We start from the raw sequence: 14951 nt of genomic DNA on the forward strand, positions 1-14951 counted from the left end.
TCCAGCCAGAGTCTTCCTTCCCGATTCCCTTCATGTGCCGCGCATGGGTCGGTATGGGCCTGGCCTCTTCGGGCCGGTGCACAAGCCCATGAGTTAGGCTAGTCACGGGTCGGACTGGGCCTGGCCACTCTGTGTCGGCCCACGAGCCAAAAAAAAATCTGGGCTATTACATTCTTTTTGCCTTAAAATAATTTCGTCCTCAAAATTAACATACCTGAAATTTCAAAAAGCTGCGGATGTTTAATCTTCATCTCTTCTTTGAGCATCCGAGTAGCCTCTCTTTCTGAATGATTATTCCATTGTACCTTGAAAAAAAGAAATGGTTCGATGTCGTAATACATGATCCTTTCGGTCCACAATTCGTATCGAAAACTCGTAGGTCAAATCTTCATGTAGACTCAACGGTTCATATCTACCACATGATTCGGGTTTGGAACATACTTAGCATCGAAACATGGAATACATTATGTACAATTGATAGAGCTGGTGATAATGCCAATCGATACGCCACCTCTCCGACCCTGTCCAAGATCTCAAATGGACCAAAATACCTAGGGCTCAATTTACCACAAACTCCAAACCTCATCACACCTTTAGTGGGAGATACCTTCAAGAAAACATGATCACCAACCTGAAATTCTAACTCTCTTCTTCTATTATCGGCATAACCCTTTTGTCTGCTCTGAGCAGTGCAAAGTCGTTCTCTGATTACTTGAATCTTATCCACCGTTTGTTGTACTATCTTTGGATCCAATAATTTTCTCTCCCCTGCATCATCTCAACAAATCGGAGATCGACACTTCCTGCCATATAATGCCTCAAAAGGAGCCATTTGGATACTAGCTTGATAACTATTATTGTAAGCAAACTCAACTAGTGATAGTAACCATCCCATGCACCATCCAAATCTATGACACAAGCCTTTAGCATATCTTCTAAGATCTAGTTGGTTCGTTCCAATTGTCCATCAATTTATGGATGAAAGGCCGTATTGAAGTTCAATCTGGTACCAAGGGCTTTGTGAAGGCTCTTTCAGAATTGTGACATAAATCTACTGTCTTTATCAGACACAATAGTAACCAGAATCCCATGTAGTCTCACAATTTGCTCTATGTATAAGCCTACCAATTTCTCCAAAGAAAAACCAATCCTAAATGGTAAAAAGTGTGCTGACTTGGTCAGCCAGTCAACAATCACCCATACATCATCATTACCCCGAAAGGTCTTAGGCAAGCCAGTCACAAAATCTATGGTGACATGCTCCCACTTCCACTGGAAAATGAGAAGAGACTGCAGTGGCTCAGCAGGTCTTTGATACTCACTAACACACCAAACACTGAGTGACATACCAAGTTATATCTCGTTTTATTCATGTCCACTAGAAATTTTTCTTCAAGTCTCGGTATATTTTAGTACCTCCTGGGTGCACAAAATAAACTAAATTATGAGTCTCATCAAGAATCTCCATCTTCAATTCCAGAACCTTTGGCACACATACCCTATTACCGAACCTTAGAGAACCATCCTCATATATCTGATATTCCAACTATACACCTGACTCTGCAGCTTCTCTGATCTTTTGTAACTCTTGATTCCTCTTTCTGAGATAATTTAATTCTCAATCAAAGTAGGCTACAATGAGAGAGTAGGATCATGTAGCCATACCTCGATCCCAGATCTCTCTAGATCTAATAAGACATGTTTTTTGTGTAGTGATCAAAGCAGCCAATTCACTTTAAAGTTTTCTGCTCAGAGCATCAGCCACCACAATTGCTTTCTCTGGATGATAACTGATAGTCAGGTCATAATCCTTTAATAGTTCCGGCCATCTTCTTTGCCTTAGGTTCAACTCCTTCCGAGTAAAGATATATTTTAAACTCTTATGGCCTATGAAAACCTTGCAGTGTTCTCCATACAAATAATGCGTCCATATCTTCAGAGTAAGAACTACAGCTGCCAACTCCAAGCTGACAATAATCTTCTGTTGCCCGGCCTGGCTCACGCGGCCGTCGGGTCCCGTGCACGGTTGGGCATACGAGCGCTATCTGGCTTGAAGAAAAACTGTGCGCACGGGCAAGATTGCCAAGCACGCGTGCAGATGGCCAGGATGCGCCTTCCGTGCGCCCAAGATGCGCGTACGGTTCAGCCCCGTTTGCAATGCTCCTCGGTACTTTGGAACCCCTAGGGTGGGCTTTGGTCGGATGCCCCGCTGGGGTAGTAGGAACAGCTGCTGTCGCGGCCTGTGAGCTAGACAAGTGCGCGCGCATGTGCGCACGCGGCTGGACGGGCGCACAGAAGCTGGTGGGTTGCGTGCTCAGCTGTTGCCTTGTTTGGCTGGTCCGGTCTGCCTCTGTGCGCGACCTGGCACGCGATGCTGCGGGTGCGCGGATGGGTTTGTTCGATCTAGCGCCCGGTGGGCTGATGGCGCGAATTCTAGCACACGGGCTGATCTTGCACACTGATGTTAGTGCTGATGCCGCACACAGGCACTGGTCATGGCTTGTGCATGCACTTGTTTGCTTTTGGTTCTTTTGGCCGGCTATAGCCTGGCCGCCCTCTAAGCTCGTCAGTTACCCGATCTGGTCTCCGAATGTTGCCTGGACCTTGCTGGCTTGGTGCCATGACAGCGCTATTTACAGGGGTTTTCATCAATCCCCCTTCCTTCAAGAACATCCTTGTCCTCAAGGATGAAATTCGGGTACCTCCGGACTACCTCATCGTAGTCCTCCCAAGTAGCATCCTCTCTTGGCAATCCACCCCACTGAATAAGGACTTGCCATACCTTCTGTCGAACTCGTCCTCTTCGCCGTATTCGGTACTCGAGGGCTTCAATCGGTTGAAGAAGCAATTGGCCCACCTCGTTAAAGGATGGTAGTTCCAGCTCAATTAAAGTTGGGCTACCTACTTTTTCTTTCAGCCATGATACATGAATGATTGGATGGAGTAGGGATGATGCTGGCAGCTCCAATCGGTAGGCAACTTCTCCAATACGTTCCACAATCTTGAATGGCCCGTAATATCTTTGAGGTTGCTTGTGGCTGAACTTGTTTTTGAGTGATTTTTGCTTAAAAGGCTTTAGCTTCAGGAAGACATACTAGCCTGGTTCAAAGGCAACGTCTCTTCGACCTTGGTCGTAGTATCTTTTCATTTTCTCCTGCGCCTTCCGAAGCTCCCTTTTAACATTTGCAAAGACTTTGTCTCTTGCCACCAGTTCCTTCTCAACCTCGTCGCTTTTGGCCGTGCCTCTCTCATAAGAAGTTAACAGTGGAGGAGGCCTCCCATACACCAACTCAAAAGGACTCATTTTAATAGAAGAATGATGGAAAGTGTTGTACTAGAATTCAGCCCATGTAAGGTAATCTTTCCATCGTGTCTGTTGCTCATGGCAGAAGCAACGTAGATACTGCTCTAGAGTCCTATTAATGACCTCCGTCTGACCATCTGTCTGCGGGTGGTATGAGAATGTATTTCAGCTTGCTTCCTTGCAGCGTGAACAGTTCCTTCCAAAAGGTACTCATGAAGATCTTGTCCCGATCCGTGAAGATGCTCTTCGACACTCTGTAGCTGCACCACCATCTCCATGAATGCTTTGGCTACGGATTTGGCTGTGTAAGGATGTTTGAGGGGAATAAAATGTGCATACTTACTCAGCCGATCCACCACCACCAGGATCACTTCGTAACCCTTGCTTGCCGGCAATCCCTCTACGAAGTCCATGGTCAAATCCTCCCAAATAAGGCTCGGTATGGAAGTGGCTGCAACAATCCCAAGGGTGCTCTTGGGTCATATTTGATCCTTTGGCATGTCTCATTCAGCCACCAAGGTTTTGACCCGTTGCTTCAGTCCCTCCCAAAAGAAGAAATGCTTCACATGCAAATAGGTGCGAAGCCAGCCCGAATGACCCCCTTCCTTACTGTTATGGAAGTGGTTTAAGATGCTCTTTCTCAGATTAGGGACGTCAGGAACATAAATGTTTCGTTTGTAATGGATCAGTCCGTCCCTTAGCTTGAAGTTGGCAACACTTCCCGTAGATGCTTCAATTTTCTCCTGGATCTTCTGGGCTCAAGCATCTAATTTAGTGGCTTCGCAGATTTGGTCCCAAATCCGCCAATCTGCTCCGCTGATAGCAGCACAAGTCTATTGTCCATCTTCTTCTGAAACCCATAGAACTTGGCTGCTTTCTTTTCGAGACAGTGCATCTGCAGCCTTGCTCTCCTTGCTCGGCCGGTATACTATATCGTACTCAAATTCCAGCAGCTTGACAAGGAACTTCTGTTGCTCTGGTGTTACGATCTTTTGGTGTAGGAAATGCCGCAACGCCTGCTGGTCTGTAATGATGGTAAAACGCATGCCTAAGAGGTAGGGCCTCCATGCCTTCACCGCATGAACTACCGCCAGTAGCTCCCTTGCATAGGTACTCGAGGCCCTCTTCCTTGGCCCCAAAGCCTTGGAGATGTAGGCCAACGGTCTCTTCTCCTACACAAGAACAGCCCCAATACCTTCGTTGCTTGCGTCAGTATATACTTCAAAAGTTTTGTTGAAGTCTGGCAGCACTAGCACCGGGGTCTGCGTCATGGCCCTCTTAAGGTTGTTGAAGGCCTCCCTTGCTGCATGGGACCACTATAATTCATCCTTCTTTTGACATGTTGGCGGCGGCTTTGCGATCAACCCATAGTGCTGCACGAACCGCCGGTAGTATCCAGTCAGCCCAAGGAATCCCCTTAAGGTTGAGATGTCCTTCGGTAGAGGCCAATCGATCATAGCCTCGATCTTCCTTTGATCAACTTGCACACCGTCTCTAGAGACAATGTGCCCGAGGTACTCCAATTCTTCTTGGATGAAGGCACACTTGGAAGGCTTGATATGAAAGTGATGCTCTTCCAAGATTGGTAGGACTCGATTCAGGTGCTGTAAGTGCTCGTCCATGGTTCTAGAATAGACCAAAATATCATCAAAGAAAATTATCACGAACCTTCGTAAATATGGTCGGAACACTTCATTTTGTAGCCGCATGGAAAGTTGACGGTGCATTGCACAGGCCGAACGGCATGACTAGGTATTCGTAGTGCCCCGAGTGAGTACGGAAGGCCGTCTTGTGGACGTCTTCTTTCCGCATCCGTATCTAATGGTAACTGGCCCTCGGATCCAACTGTGTGAAGTACTTTGCTCCATGCAACTCATCGAGCATTTCATCCACGGTCGGGATAGAGAATCGATCCTTGATAGTGGCCTCGTTTAAGGCCCTGTAGTCGGTGCAGAAGCGCCACGTTCCATCTTTCTTCCTCACCAAAAGGACTGATGAAGAAAAGAGACTTGAACTTTGGCAGAATAGCCCCTGTTTCAACATGGTGTCCACCTGCCTTTCAATTTCATTCTTTTGGTATGTGCGTACCGGTATGGTGGAATGTTGATGGGCTTGGATTCATCCTTCAACCTGATGGGGTGGTTGAAGGTCCGTCGTGGTGGTAAGGATGTGGGTTCCTCCAGGACGCCCCGATGTGCCTCCAGTAGGCGCCGAACTTGCAAAGGCGGTGCCTCCAACTCCATGCCCAGTTGTGGCCGAGAGTTGGGTTCCTTTTGGTTGTGGCTAGTCAGCAATACGGTGAAACAGTTGGCTCCGCCTCGGCACCATCGCTCAAGCACATTGGCCTCACAAGGCCACACCTTTTTGCTGCAAGTTGCTGTCCACCGCTTCTTTTTTTCCCCGATCTTGAACTCCATGGTCATGGAGCTATAGTTGGTGACTACTTTGCCCAAACTCCGTAGCCATATATTGCTAAGGACTACATCTAGCCCGACAAGCTGGAGCACATACAAATCTGCTTTGATTCGGACCCCTTGTACATTTAGTCGGACATCCTTGACAATCTCCTCACATGTAAGCATTTCGCCGCTTGCTACCTTTACATCAAACGACTCTATGACTTCTCCTTTCAAGCCTACTCTTCTGAATATCCCAGAATTTATAAAGTTATGAGAAGACCCATTTTCGACTAACAATGATACCTTGTGCTTGCCGATCCATGCCCTGAGCCTCATAGTTGAAAGCTGTTGCACTCCTGACAATGCGTGTAGGGATAGCTTGGCTTCATCTCCCTCTTTGGCTTTCCATGACCTTGGTAAAGATCGAAGAACTTTTCTGACAAGGTCACTGTTAGTATAACTTTTGCCAAGGCTTTTTAGGCCATTGACAATATCAGTAAATCTAGTAAACATGCAAGTGATAGTTTCATTAGATTCCATTTTGAATAGTTCATACTTATGAACTAGCATGTTTATTTTGGATTCCTTGACTTGATTCGTGCCCTCGTGGGTCGCTTCAAGTCTATCCCATATCTCTTTTGCAGAATTGTAAGTAGAGATTCTATTGAATTCATTAGGGTCTAAGGCACAAAATAGCACATTCATTGCTTTGGCATTTAGTTGTGCCTTCCTTCTATCACTATCATCCTAATCTTTTTCAAGCTTGGGTATAGAAATGTTATCTACACAGATAGAAGGAATATATGGTCCATTAACTATGATACTCCAAACATCATAGTCTTGGGCTTGGATAAATATCCTCATTCTAGCCTTCCAATATGTGTAGTTAGTTCCATTGAAGAATGGAGGCCTATTGGTGGATTTCCCCTCACTAAGAGAAGATCCAAAAGGGGTTGTTATTTTGATCTTTTACTCTTTTAATATAAGAGCTCCGGCTCTGATACCACTTGTTGCCCAAGAAGACAACCCAAGAGGGGGGGTGAATTGGGTTTGGATTAAATCTCGACCAATTAAAAACTATGATTAGTAATTAACTAAATCTATTACAAGCAAACTAGTTAAGTTACTAGATGAAGTGAATGAAGAGCGATAAAGAGAGAGAGGACAGCAGCTAATACAAACACAAACCAATTTATAGTGGTTCGGAGCTAACCCTTGCTCCTACGTCCACTCCCCAAGCTTTACTTGGGAGTTCACTATAGTCCCTTGGATTCAGCCGGTTGTTTTACAAGTTCACAACCCAACTTGTTGTTTTTGCGAGATCACAACGAACTCGGTCGGTTTTCACAGGCTCACCGACTAGAACCACCCAATTGTTTTTCCGGGATCACAATCGAACCCTTACACCGTTGGTTTTAACTTTGGCTCACCAACAAACCTTACAACCCTTGATTCAATCCCCTGATTGAATCAAGTAAGAAAATAGTTTGGGAAAAGTTACAAGAAAAGCTTCTTAATAAGCAAATATTAACTAATATGAATAGAGTAGAGTTAGAAGCCCTCAAACAGATTTTGGAAGAGGAAGAAGGGGCTTCTCGAACTCTAAGTCTCCTCTTTGAGTGCACTGAAGATCTGATATCAGAGGAAGAGCCTTGAATGCGAAGGAAAAACTTCTAGGAATGTATTGAATGTGTTTCTTCCTTCTTTTGCTTGTCTTTTCTATCAATAGACTCTTGGTAGATGGAAAACACTTAATGCACAAATGGAGTAACTCTCTTGGTGTCTACTACTGTTCACTTTGGCTATTTAAGCAGTCTCCTTTGAAAACTAGCCGTTAGACACTAATTTGTGGCCGTTCTGCACAGTCTGCAACTTCCTGACAATGTATCCGTTGGGGTCGGAGTCGACTCGCTCGATCTGGAGTCGACTCGGCTGTTGCTGGAGTCAACTCTTGCTTTACTGGAGACGACTCGCCCACTGTTCGGGATTTGAATTAAAGTGCTGTCCCGTTCTGGAGTCGACTCGCCAATATCTGGAGATGACTCGGCACTTTTGGAGACGGCTCGTTCTCAGGGTTCCAGAGATCTATATTTCTGCATTTCTTTCTCGAGTCGACTCGGATCATCTTGGAGTCGACTCGGCTCTCAGAGCCCGAAAAACTGATCCTCTGTCTTTGGAGTTGAACTGCCTTGGAGTCGACTCGGATTATCTTGGAGTCGATTCGGCTCTCAGAGTCCGCAAACTGATCCTCTGTCTTTCGAGTTCCACTGCCTCGGAGTCGACTCGTACTTTGTTGGGGTCGACTCGGCTGACTTGAGGTCGACTCTCGTATTCTCGGAGTCGACTCGTTCACAGAGTCACTTTGTTTGGTTTTCTGCCTTTCAGTCTGCTTTCCTCTGAGAGTCGACTCTTGCATATTTAGGAGTCGACTCGCCAACCTTCGAAGTCGACTCGGTAACAGGGTCCAAAAACCATCGTTCTGTCTTTCTGTCTGTTACCCTTTGGAGTCGACTCGAAACTGTCGGGAGTCGACTCGGCAAGCATCGGAGTCGACTCGAAATCGTCGGAGTCGACTCGGTGACAGGGTCTAAAATTCATCTTTCTGTCTTTCTGTCTGTTCTTAGTCGTAGTCGACTCGTAGTGAACCGGAGTCGACTCGAGCTTGTGCCAGAACCTCTGAAACACTTGGAGTCGACTCGCAAGCTTCCGGAGTCGACTCGAGCTTCAGACTTTGGCTTAATTGTGTTCAACACTTAGCCAAATAATCTTGAACAAAAGCTCGATGCTCTTAAAGATAAATTCACATATATTTGCCTGAAACACTAGATTGAATTCATTAGTACAACATGAAATATACTCAAATGCTTTGAGCTCATCAAAATCAAATAGGGGTATAACCAATCACTCCACACTTTTGCACTACTAGCCTCATCTTCTTAGGCTTTGTGGTCTCAAGTGATGGAATCAAGATGGATCCAAGCAAGGTGAAGGCTATCACAAGCTGGCCTATTCAAAGTCCATTCAAGATATCTAGAGTTTTCATGGGTTAGCTTCATTTTATCATTTATTTATAAAAAAATTCAGTAATATTATTTTTTTATCAATGATTGCTTGAAAGGGGGGGGGGTCTTTAAGTGGATTGAAGAAGCTCAGAAAAGTTTTGAGATTTTGAAGAGAAAGTTAACTAAAGCTCCTATCTTAGCATTGTCGAATTTTGAAGGCTTATTTGAAGTAGATTGTGATGCATCTAATGTGGGGATTGATGCTGTCCTTAGAGTTAAGAAGGTAATCCTATTGCCTATTTCAGCAAAAAATTGAATGAGTCTCGGAGGCGATACTCTACTTATGACAAGAAATTCTATGCCATCATGCGAGCCTTGGATCACTAGAGCCACTATCTTTTGCCCAAGGGATTTGTTCTCTTTTTTGATCATGAAGCACTGAAGTATATCAATAGGCAACACAGGTTGAACCGACGATATGCTCAGTAGGTAGAATTTTTGCGGACCTTTTCATTCACCCTTAAGCATAAGTCCGGATTTCAGAATAAGGTGGCCGACATGCTAAGTCGAAGATATTCCTTGTTGTCTACTATGCAAGTGAAGGTCTTAGGCTTTAAAGTTCTCAAGGAGCTATATCAAGATGATCCATATTTTGGTACCATTCTAACTGAATGCATGAAAGGGTCATTTAATCATTTTTGTCTTGCAGGATGGATTTTTTTTCAGAGACAATCGGTTATGCATTCTTCAATGCTCATTATGAGAGGCAATTATTCTAGAAGCTCATGGAGGTGGCCTAGCTAGACATTTTGGGCGAGACAAAACTCTTTCGTTGGTGGCGTCTCATTTCTATCGGCCTAGAATGAGCGAGACATTATGAGGCACTTGGAGCGTTGCGAGACTTGTTGTATAGCCAAGAGTTATGGACAAAACACGGGCTTGTATACCTCATTACCAGTTCCAAATTCACCATCGGAGGAAGTTAGCATTGACTTTGTGATGGGGTTGCCACGGACACAAAGGAACAAGGATTCTATCATGGTCGTTGTTGATCGTTCTTCGAAGATGGCGCATTTTGTTCTATGTAGCAAGATCGTGGATGCTTCACATGTAGCTGACTTGTACTTTTGGGAGATTGTGCAACTTCATGGCGTGACAAAATGATTGTCTCAGATCGAGATACTAAGTTCATGAGTCACTTTTGGCGCACTTTACGGAGAAAGCTTGGAACGAAATTACTTTTCAGCACGCCACATCATCCTCAAACCGATGGTCAAACTAAAGTTGTTAACCGAAGCTTGAAAAATTTATTAGGAGTTTTATGGATAAAAACATTCGTTAGTATGATCTTGTGTTAGCTCAGGCGGAGTTTGCCTACAACCGTTCTGCAAGTCAAACTACTGGTTGCAGTCCTTTTGAAGCAGCGTATGGCCTTAATCCAATTAGCCCCTTGGATTTGGCTTATTCCTTCAACACAACAATTCAACGAAGATGCCGATGAGCGAGCCAAGGCTATTAAGAAGATGCATGAGCAGATTAGAGAGAAGATTGTCAAGCAAAACGAGAAGCCCCTTGGATTAAGGTGAAGGACGCTTGCGTGAAGCCCCAGAACCGGACAATATCTGGCAGGGGAGCCCTGTGTTCCCCCCTCATGTGGCCCCCACGTGGGCACTAGGTGCCTCACGTGCCTCGCAGAGGCGGGGGCGTGACATTTGGTATCAGAGCCGGGGACGGCTCTTGTCCGATGGTGGGAAGGGTGTGAGGCCCAATAGTCCCACGTCGGAAAGACTCGTTCCAGAGCCTGGGCATATGAGGCGGGTATCTCCTAATCCTGCAGACGCGTTTTGGGAGGAAAATAAAATCGGGGAGGGGTGAAGGACGCTTGCGTGAAGCCCCGGAACCGGACAATATCTGGCAGGGAAGCCCCGCGGTCTCCCCTCATGTGGCCCCCACGTGGGCACTGGGTGCCTCACGTGCTCCGCAGAAGCGGGGGCGTGACACTTACAACGTTGAACTTTCAGGAGACTGTGGTGTTTCAGCTACATTCAATGTATCTGACTTATCCCCTTATCATGGAAATGAAGATGAAGCTGGTTCAGACTCGAGGACGAGTCTTTTTCAACTGGAGGAGCATGACACAGGTGCTTAAGGAGAGTCCTTTTCAACCGAAGAAACTAAAAAAGAAATTTTTTCTCATGACACGAATGCTTAAGGAGAGTCCTTTCAACCGGGGGAGCCAAAAAGAAGTTTTGTCTATGGCAATTTATTTTTTTGATTAATGCCTAAGCAAAGACTAATTTTGGGATGCCAATATATGGTGTGTTTTTTTTTTCTTTCCTATGGAACGCCTAATTATGGTCTTTTTTTTCTTTCTCCTTAAGTTTAGGAATACTTATTGTAATTGCTTAAAAAAGCACTCCAAACGTGCCTATATAATGGCATGCCCTATGTTATATTTTCAAAGAATTTAATTTCAAGTTTTGAGTGAATTAAGGATTAAGCCTTTGGCTTGACGAGTTTCTTTTTTTGGGTGTTTTGTATCTCTAGGCGTTTCTTTAGGTGGTGAGCATGTTCTTGCTTTGTATCTCAGGGAGATTGTCTTTGAGTGGTGATCACTAGAACTCTATATCCCTATGGTGGATTTCTTTGGGTGTTGAGTTTTCTTTTCTATCAAACTCTATATCTCTTGGGTGGATTCCTTTGGGTAGTGAGTTTTTATCTATCTATTGTTTTTGTCTTTGGAAATTTGGGTTTACCATTATTCTCAGATTTCTGGGTGGTTTTGGTTTGCTCGTTGTGTTGGTCTTCCCCTTTTATTTGTTCCTGGCATCAGAAAGATAGCTATGAAAAGTTGGCCTAGGATTGGAACTTTTTACTTTAATTAAATCTAGACATAGGCCTTCAATCCATGAAAATTTGGGTCTAAAATTTTGTGTCTAGCCTGGGCAAAAAAGTTGTAATTCAGCCATCAGGTGTAGTGCCCGGTAGAACAGCTACTTCAAAACAGATATAAAATAATCCCTTAGAGAACTAGATCTTGGTATTTTCATATTTAAAGTTCTATATGTTTAATAAATACATTAAAAAGACCAAAAAAAAAAACTCAAGGGCAACCAACAGAAGGATTTAATTGAATACATTCACCATTGTCTACAATAAGTACCAATCTAATTTTTATTTTGAAAAACCTAATGGCTGAAACTCCTTTTTTTCTAAAAAAATCTAAAAGACTAGTCTCCCAAATAAATTATGAAATGATGAATACCTTAATCAGCAAAGTACTCTACAACATTTTCTTCTTCCAAAAACCAAGATTTTGTCCTTTCCTTTGAATTCTTTGCAACCTTTATTCCTTCCTTTATCTTCTCTCCATGACCCCGCATTCCTTCCTTTTTTTCTTTTACAATGAAATAGAGAGAAAAATTGGGCTTTCTAGGGTTTGTCTAAGTCCAGAACTCATGCAAAATATTTAAAAGTTTGGTTCGGGTTTAGGGACAACTCATTAACTTGTATGGACCTGCTATAACAGGTCTGCACAGCAGACCCAACTTAAATTCATAACTTGATAGATTTAAATCCAATTATGCCAAAATTAGTACTCGTTCCAAAGCTCTCAAAGTCTACCGTCATATAAAATTGGTTTCATGCAAAAATTCTACATGGTTTTCAATTTATGGCCGATTGGAGCTTGCTGGGTTGAATCCTCAGCATGCACCACTAAATCTTAAGATTTTGTCTAATGCCACTATTTATTAGTAACCTTAACAAACACAAAATTAAATATAAGAAGACACCCTTAAAATGTGTTTCAAAGATACAAATGCATCTTTTTTTCTTATTGGGCCACAAATTAACCTATACAAATAAAATAAAATAAATAAAAAATTATTTTAGATCAAGAAATATACAAGTTGTCACATCAGTTATGTTTTTTTAGCTGAACTTAATGACAATATCAGCAATATATTTAGGTTAGTTCCATTCTCATTGATGCAAACAACAAATATTAAGCATTTAAATTTTTAATCATTTCTTTCATGGATGTGAGTTTTGAAAGGTATCATGAGAGTTGCTTATTGCAATTTTTCATAGTAGAAATAATAATTAATTATAGTAGCAGTAGTACTAGTAGGTGCTAGTTGACCAATTTGGTCAAGTCTCTGATGGTGGTATAGGAGACCTGGGTTCAAATCCCACCTTCTTGAGGGTACAAGAAACTCTACTTACGTGCCATTCTATTTAGGGTGTTTCTCATGTGGTATAAATGTTTCGGAGTAAAGTATTATTTAGTAAAATTACCTTGTGACATAATGAACTCTGCGAAATTAACTCTAGCTTTGTAGTTCTAAGTCATTTGTTTTCATTATCCAACTTATTTTGGCTTTCTTTAATGGTGCTATCACATTAATTTTCCATTGTCTTTACATTTTGAATGAATGCTTACAAAAAGCTGTTTTTTCCTCTTGCAGGTAGGTGTAGTTTCAGATTATGATTTGTTAGCACTGGATTCCATATCAGGTTTCTATCAAACCTTTTTTTATTATTGTGAATATTTTGTTGGTTAGTAGCAAGGTCCCCGCAATCTCGGTACTGGGTATTATATTGGTATCTTATCGGTTCGGTATGATATGGTACGGTACGATATACCTTTATACCGAAATAGCTTTCTAACCATTTTCTTAATTTTTATCTCGGTACGGGCCGGTACGCATCTCGGTACATCTCGGTACGAGGCGGTATGTCTCAGTATGGGCGTACAGAGCTTGTATCGATTTGAAGGTAAGTTCCGTATCGGTTTTCTTTCGGTACGGTATAGTATGCTCGGTACTAGGCGGTATAGGGGTGGTACGGCAGACCATGGTCAGTAGCATCTCTCTTTCGCAATAAAGTAGGCCAGTCTACTTAATACCATATATCATTGAACATAAGAGCACACTTTTCTAACTACCGAGTTGGTGAATGATAAACTTATTGAATTTACATTCAAAAAGATGAACTCATTGAAGTTTCTGTTAGGAGTATGTTTCTTCATTCATTGAGTATTCTCTTTTGTTTCATTTTGTCGGTTGGCATTTTGAACTTAAGGGCAAGTTTCTGCATTGCATTTCTCTAATCTCCTAGTTTCTTCATAAACAATGAATTACTACATTATTCATGGGACAAATGTTGAATCTCTATCTATCCCTTTTCGACAACTGTTACATTCAGAATTCTGGCAAGATCTTCTATTGACAAGGTTGTCAAAATTAGCACCTAGGCATAGGCGCCTAGAGAGGCTGTGCGGCCCAAGCAATGCTATTTAAGCAATTTTGTATAGAATTAGTATAAACTCCATATAAAAATGACACTCTTTTCATTTAGTACTTTTGGTTGTTGGTTGTTTGTCAGCTACGGAAGCTATATGGGAATGAAAATAGCACAATTTGTTACTTTGCTAGACCCAAAAACCTTAACTTCACTCGATCCATCTCTCCTCTCTCTTTCAATGCAAGCTGGGGCAAAGAGCCCCCTTCTACTCCACTAGTTGACACCCTTCTGTCCAGCAGCCTTCCAGCTCCCAGCAGCCTCCCAACAACTTGCCAACTATTCATCAACCCCCTTTAGCAGCATTATGGCTGCTGTCCAACCACCCAAAAGGCAAAAACATTTTCCTTTTTTTTCCGATATCCTTTGATTTCTTCTGCTTCTTCGCTTTTCTTCTACCATTTTTCTATTCCTCTTCTTCTTCCCCTTTCTCTTTTGAAGGATCTTTGTTTTATTCCATCTTTATTCTATCCCTTTCTTATTTTCCCTTCCTTCTTTATTTCTTCTCCTTTAGTCCTTTTCTCCTCTCTCTCCCTATCCTTTCTTCTCCTTCTCATATTGTTTCCCCTATTTTTGTCCTTTTTTTCTATGTTTTTTTACCCTGCTTTAATTGTTCTTTTACCATTTTCCTCTAATCTTCTTAATCCTGTCTTTATTTTTTTTTACTATTTTTTCTCAGGTTTTCTCCTCTTTTCTACATTTTTAATTTTTTCCTGTTAATTACTTGGTTCCTCTCATCTTATTGCATATTATATTGCCTATTGCGTGCTTAAATACATTGGATGAAGATGAGGAACTCGACTTTTACAAGAATACTAGAGAAGATGGTGTTTATCATGTCTAGGGTAGATATGACTTGAGTGATGATGAATTGACGATAAGTATAATCATGATCACGATCATGATTGAGGTTATGATTATGATTATGCTTGTAATTATGAT

At 42.6% G+C, this 14951-nt stretch overlaps 1 protein-coding gene across 2 annotated transcripts in view; it reads left to right on the forward strand.

Annotated features, from left to right (window-relative positions):
- Window positions 1-14951, forward strand: part of LOC103711504 (CBS domain-containing protein CBSX1, chloroplastic-like) — a 32894-nt gene that overhangs the window by 7455 nt on the left and 10488 nt on the right. Inside the window, exon 4 of one of the 2 annotated variants that reach the window (XM_008797670.4) lies at window positions 13175-13223. The exons of the other annotated variant lie outside the window; for it this stretch is intronic. Coding sequence (XP_008795892.1) covers window positions 13175-13223 — 49 coding nt within the window. The remainder of the gene's footprint in view (window positions 1-13174; window positions 13224-14951) is intronic. 2 annotated transcript variants of the gene reach the window in all.

The sequence above is a fragment of the Phoenix dactylifera genome, chromosome 1 (assembly GCF_009389715.1).
Source record: "Phoenix dactylifera cultivar Barhee BC4 chromosome 1, palm_55x_up_171113_PBpolish2nd_filt_p, whole genome shotgun sequence".
Classification (NCBI taxonomy): Eukaryota; Viridiplantae; Streptophyta; class Magnoliopsida; order Arecales; family Arecaceae; genus Phoenix; species Phoenix dactylifera.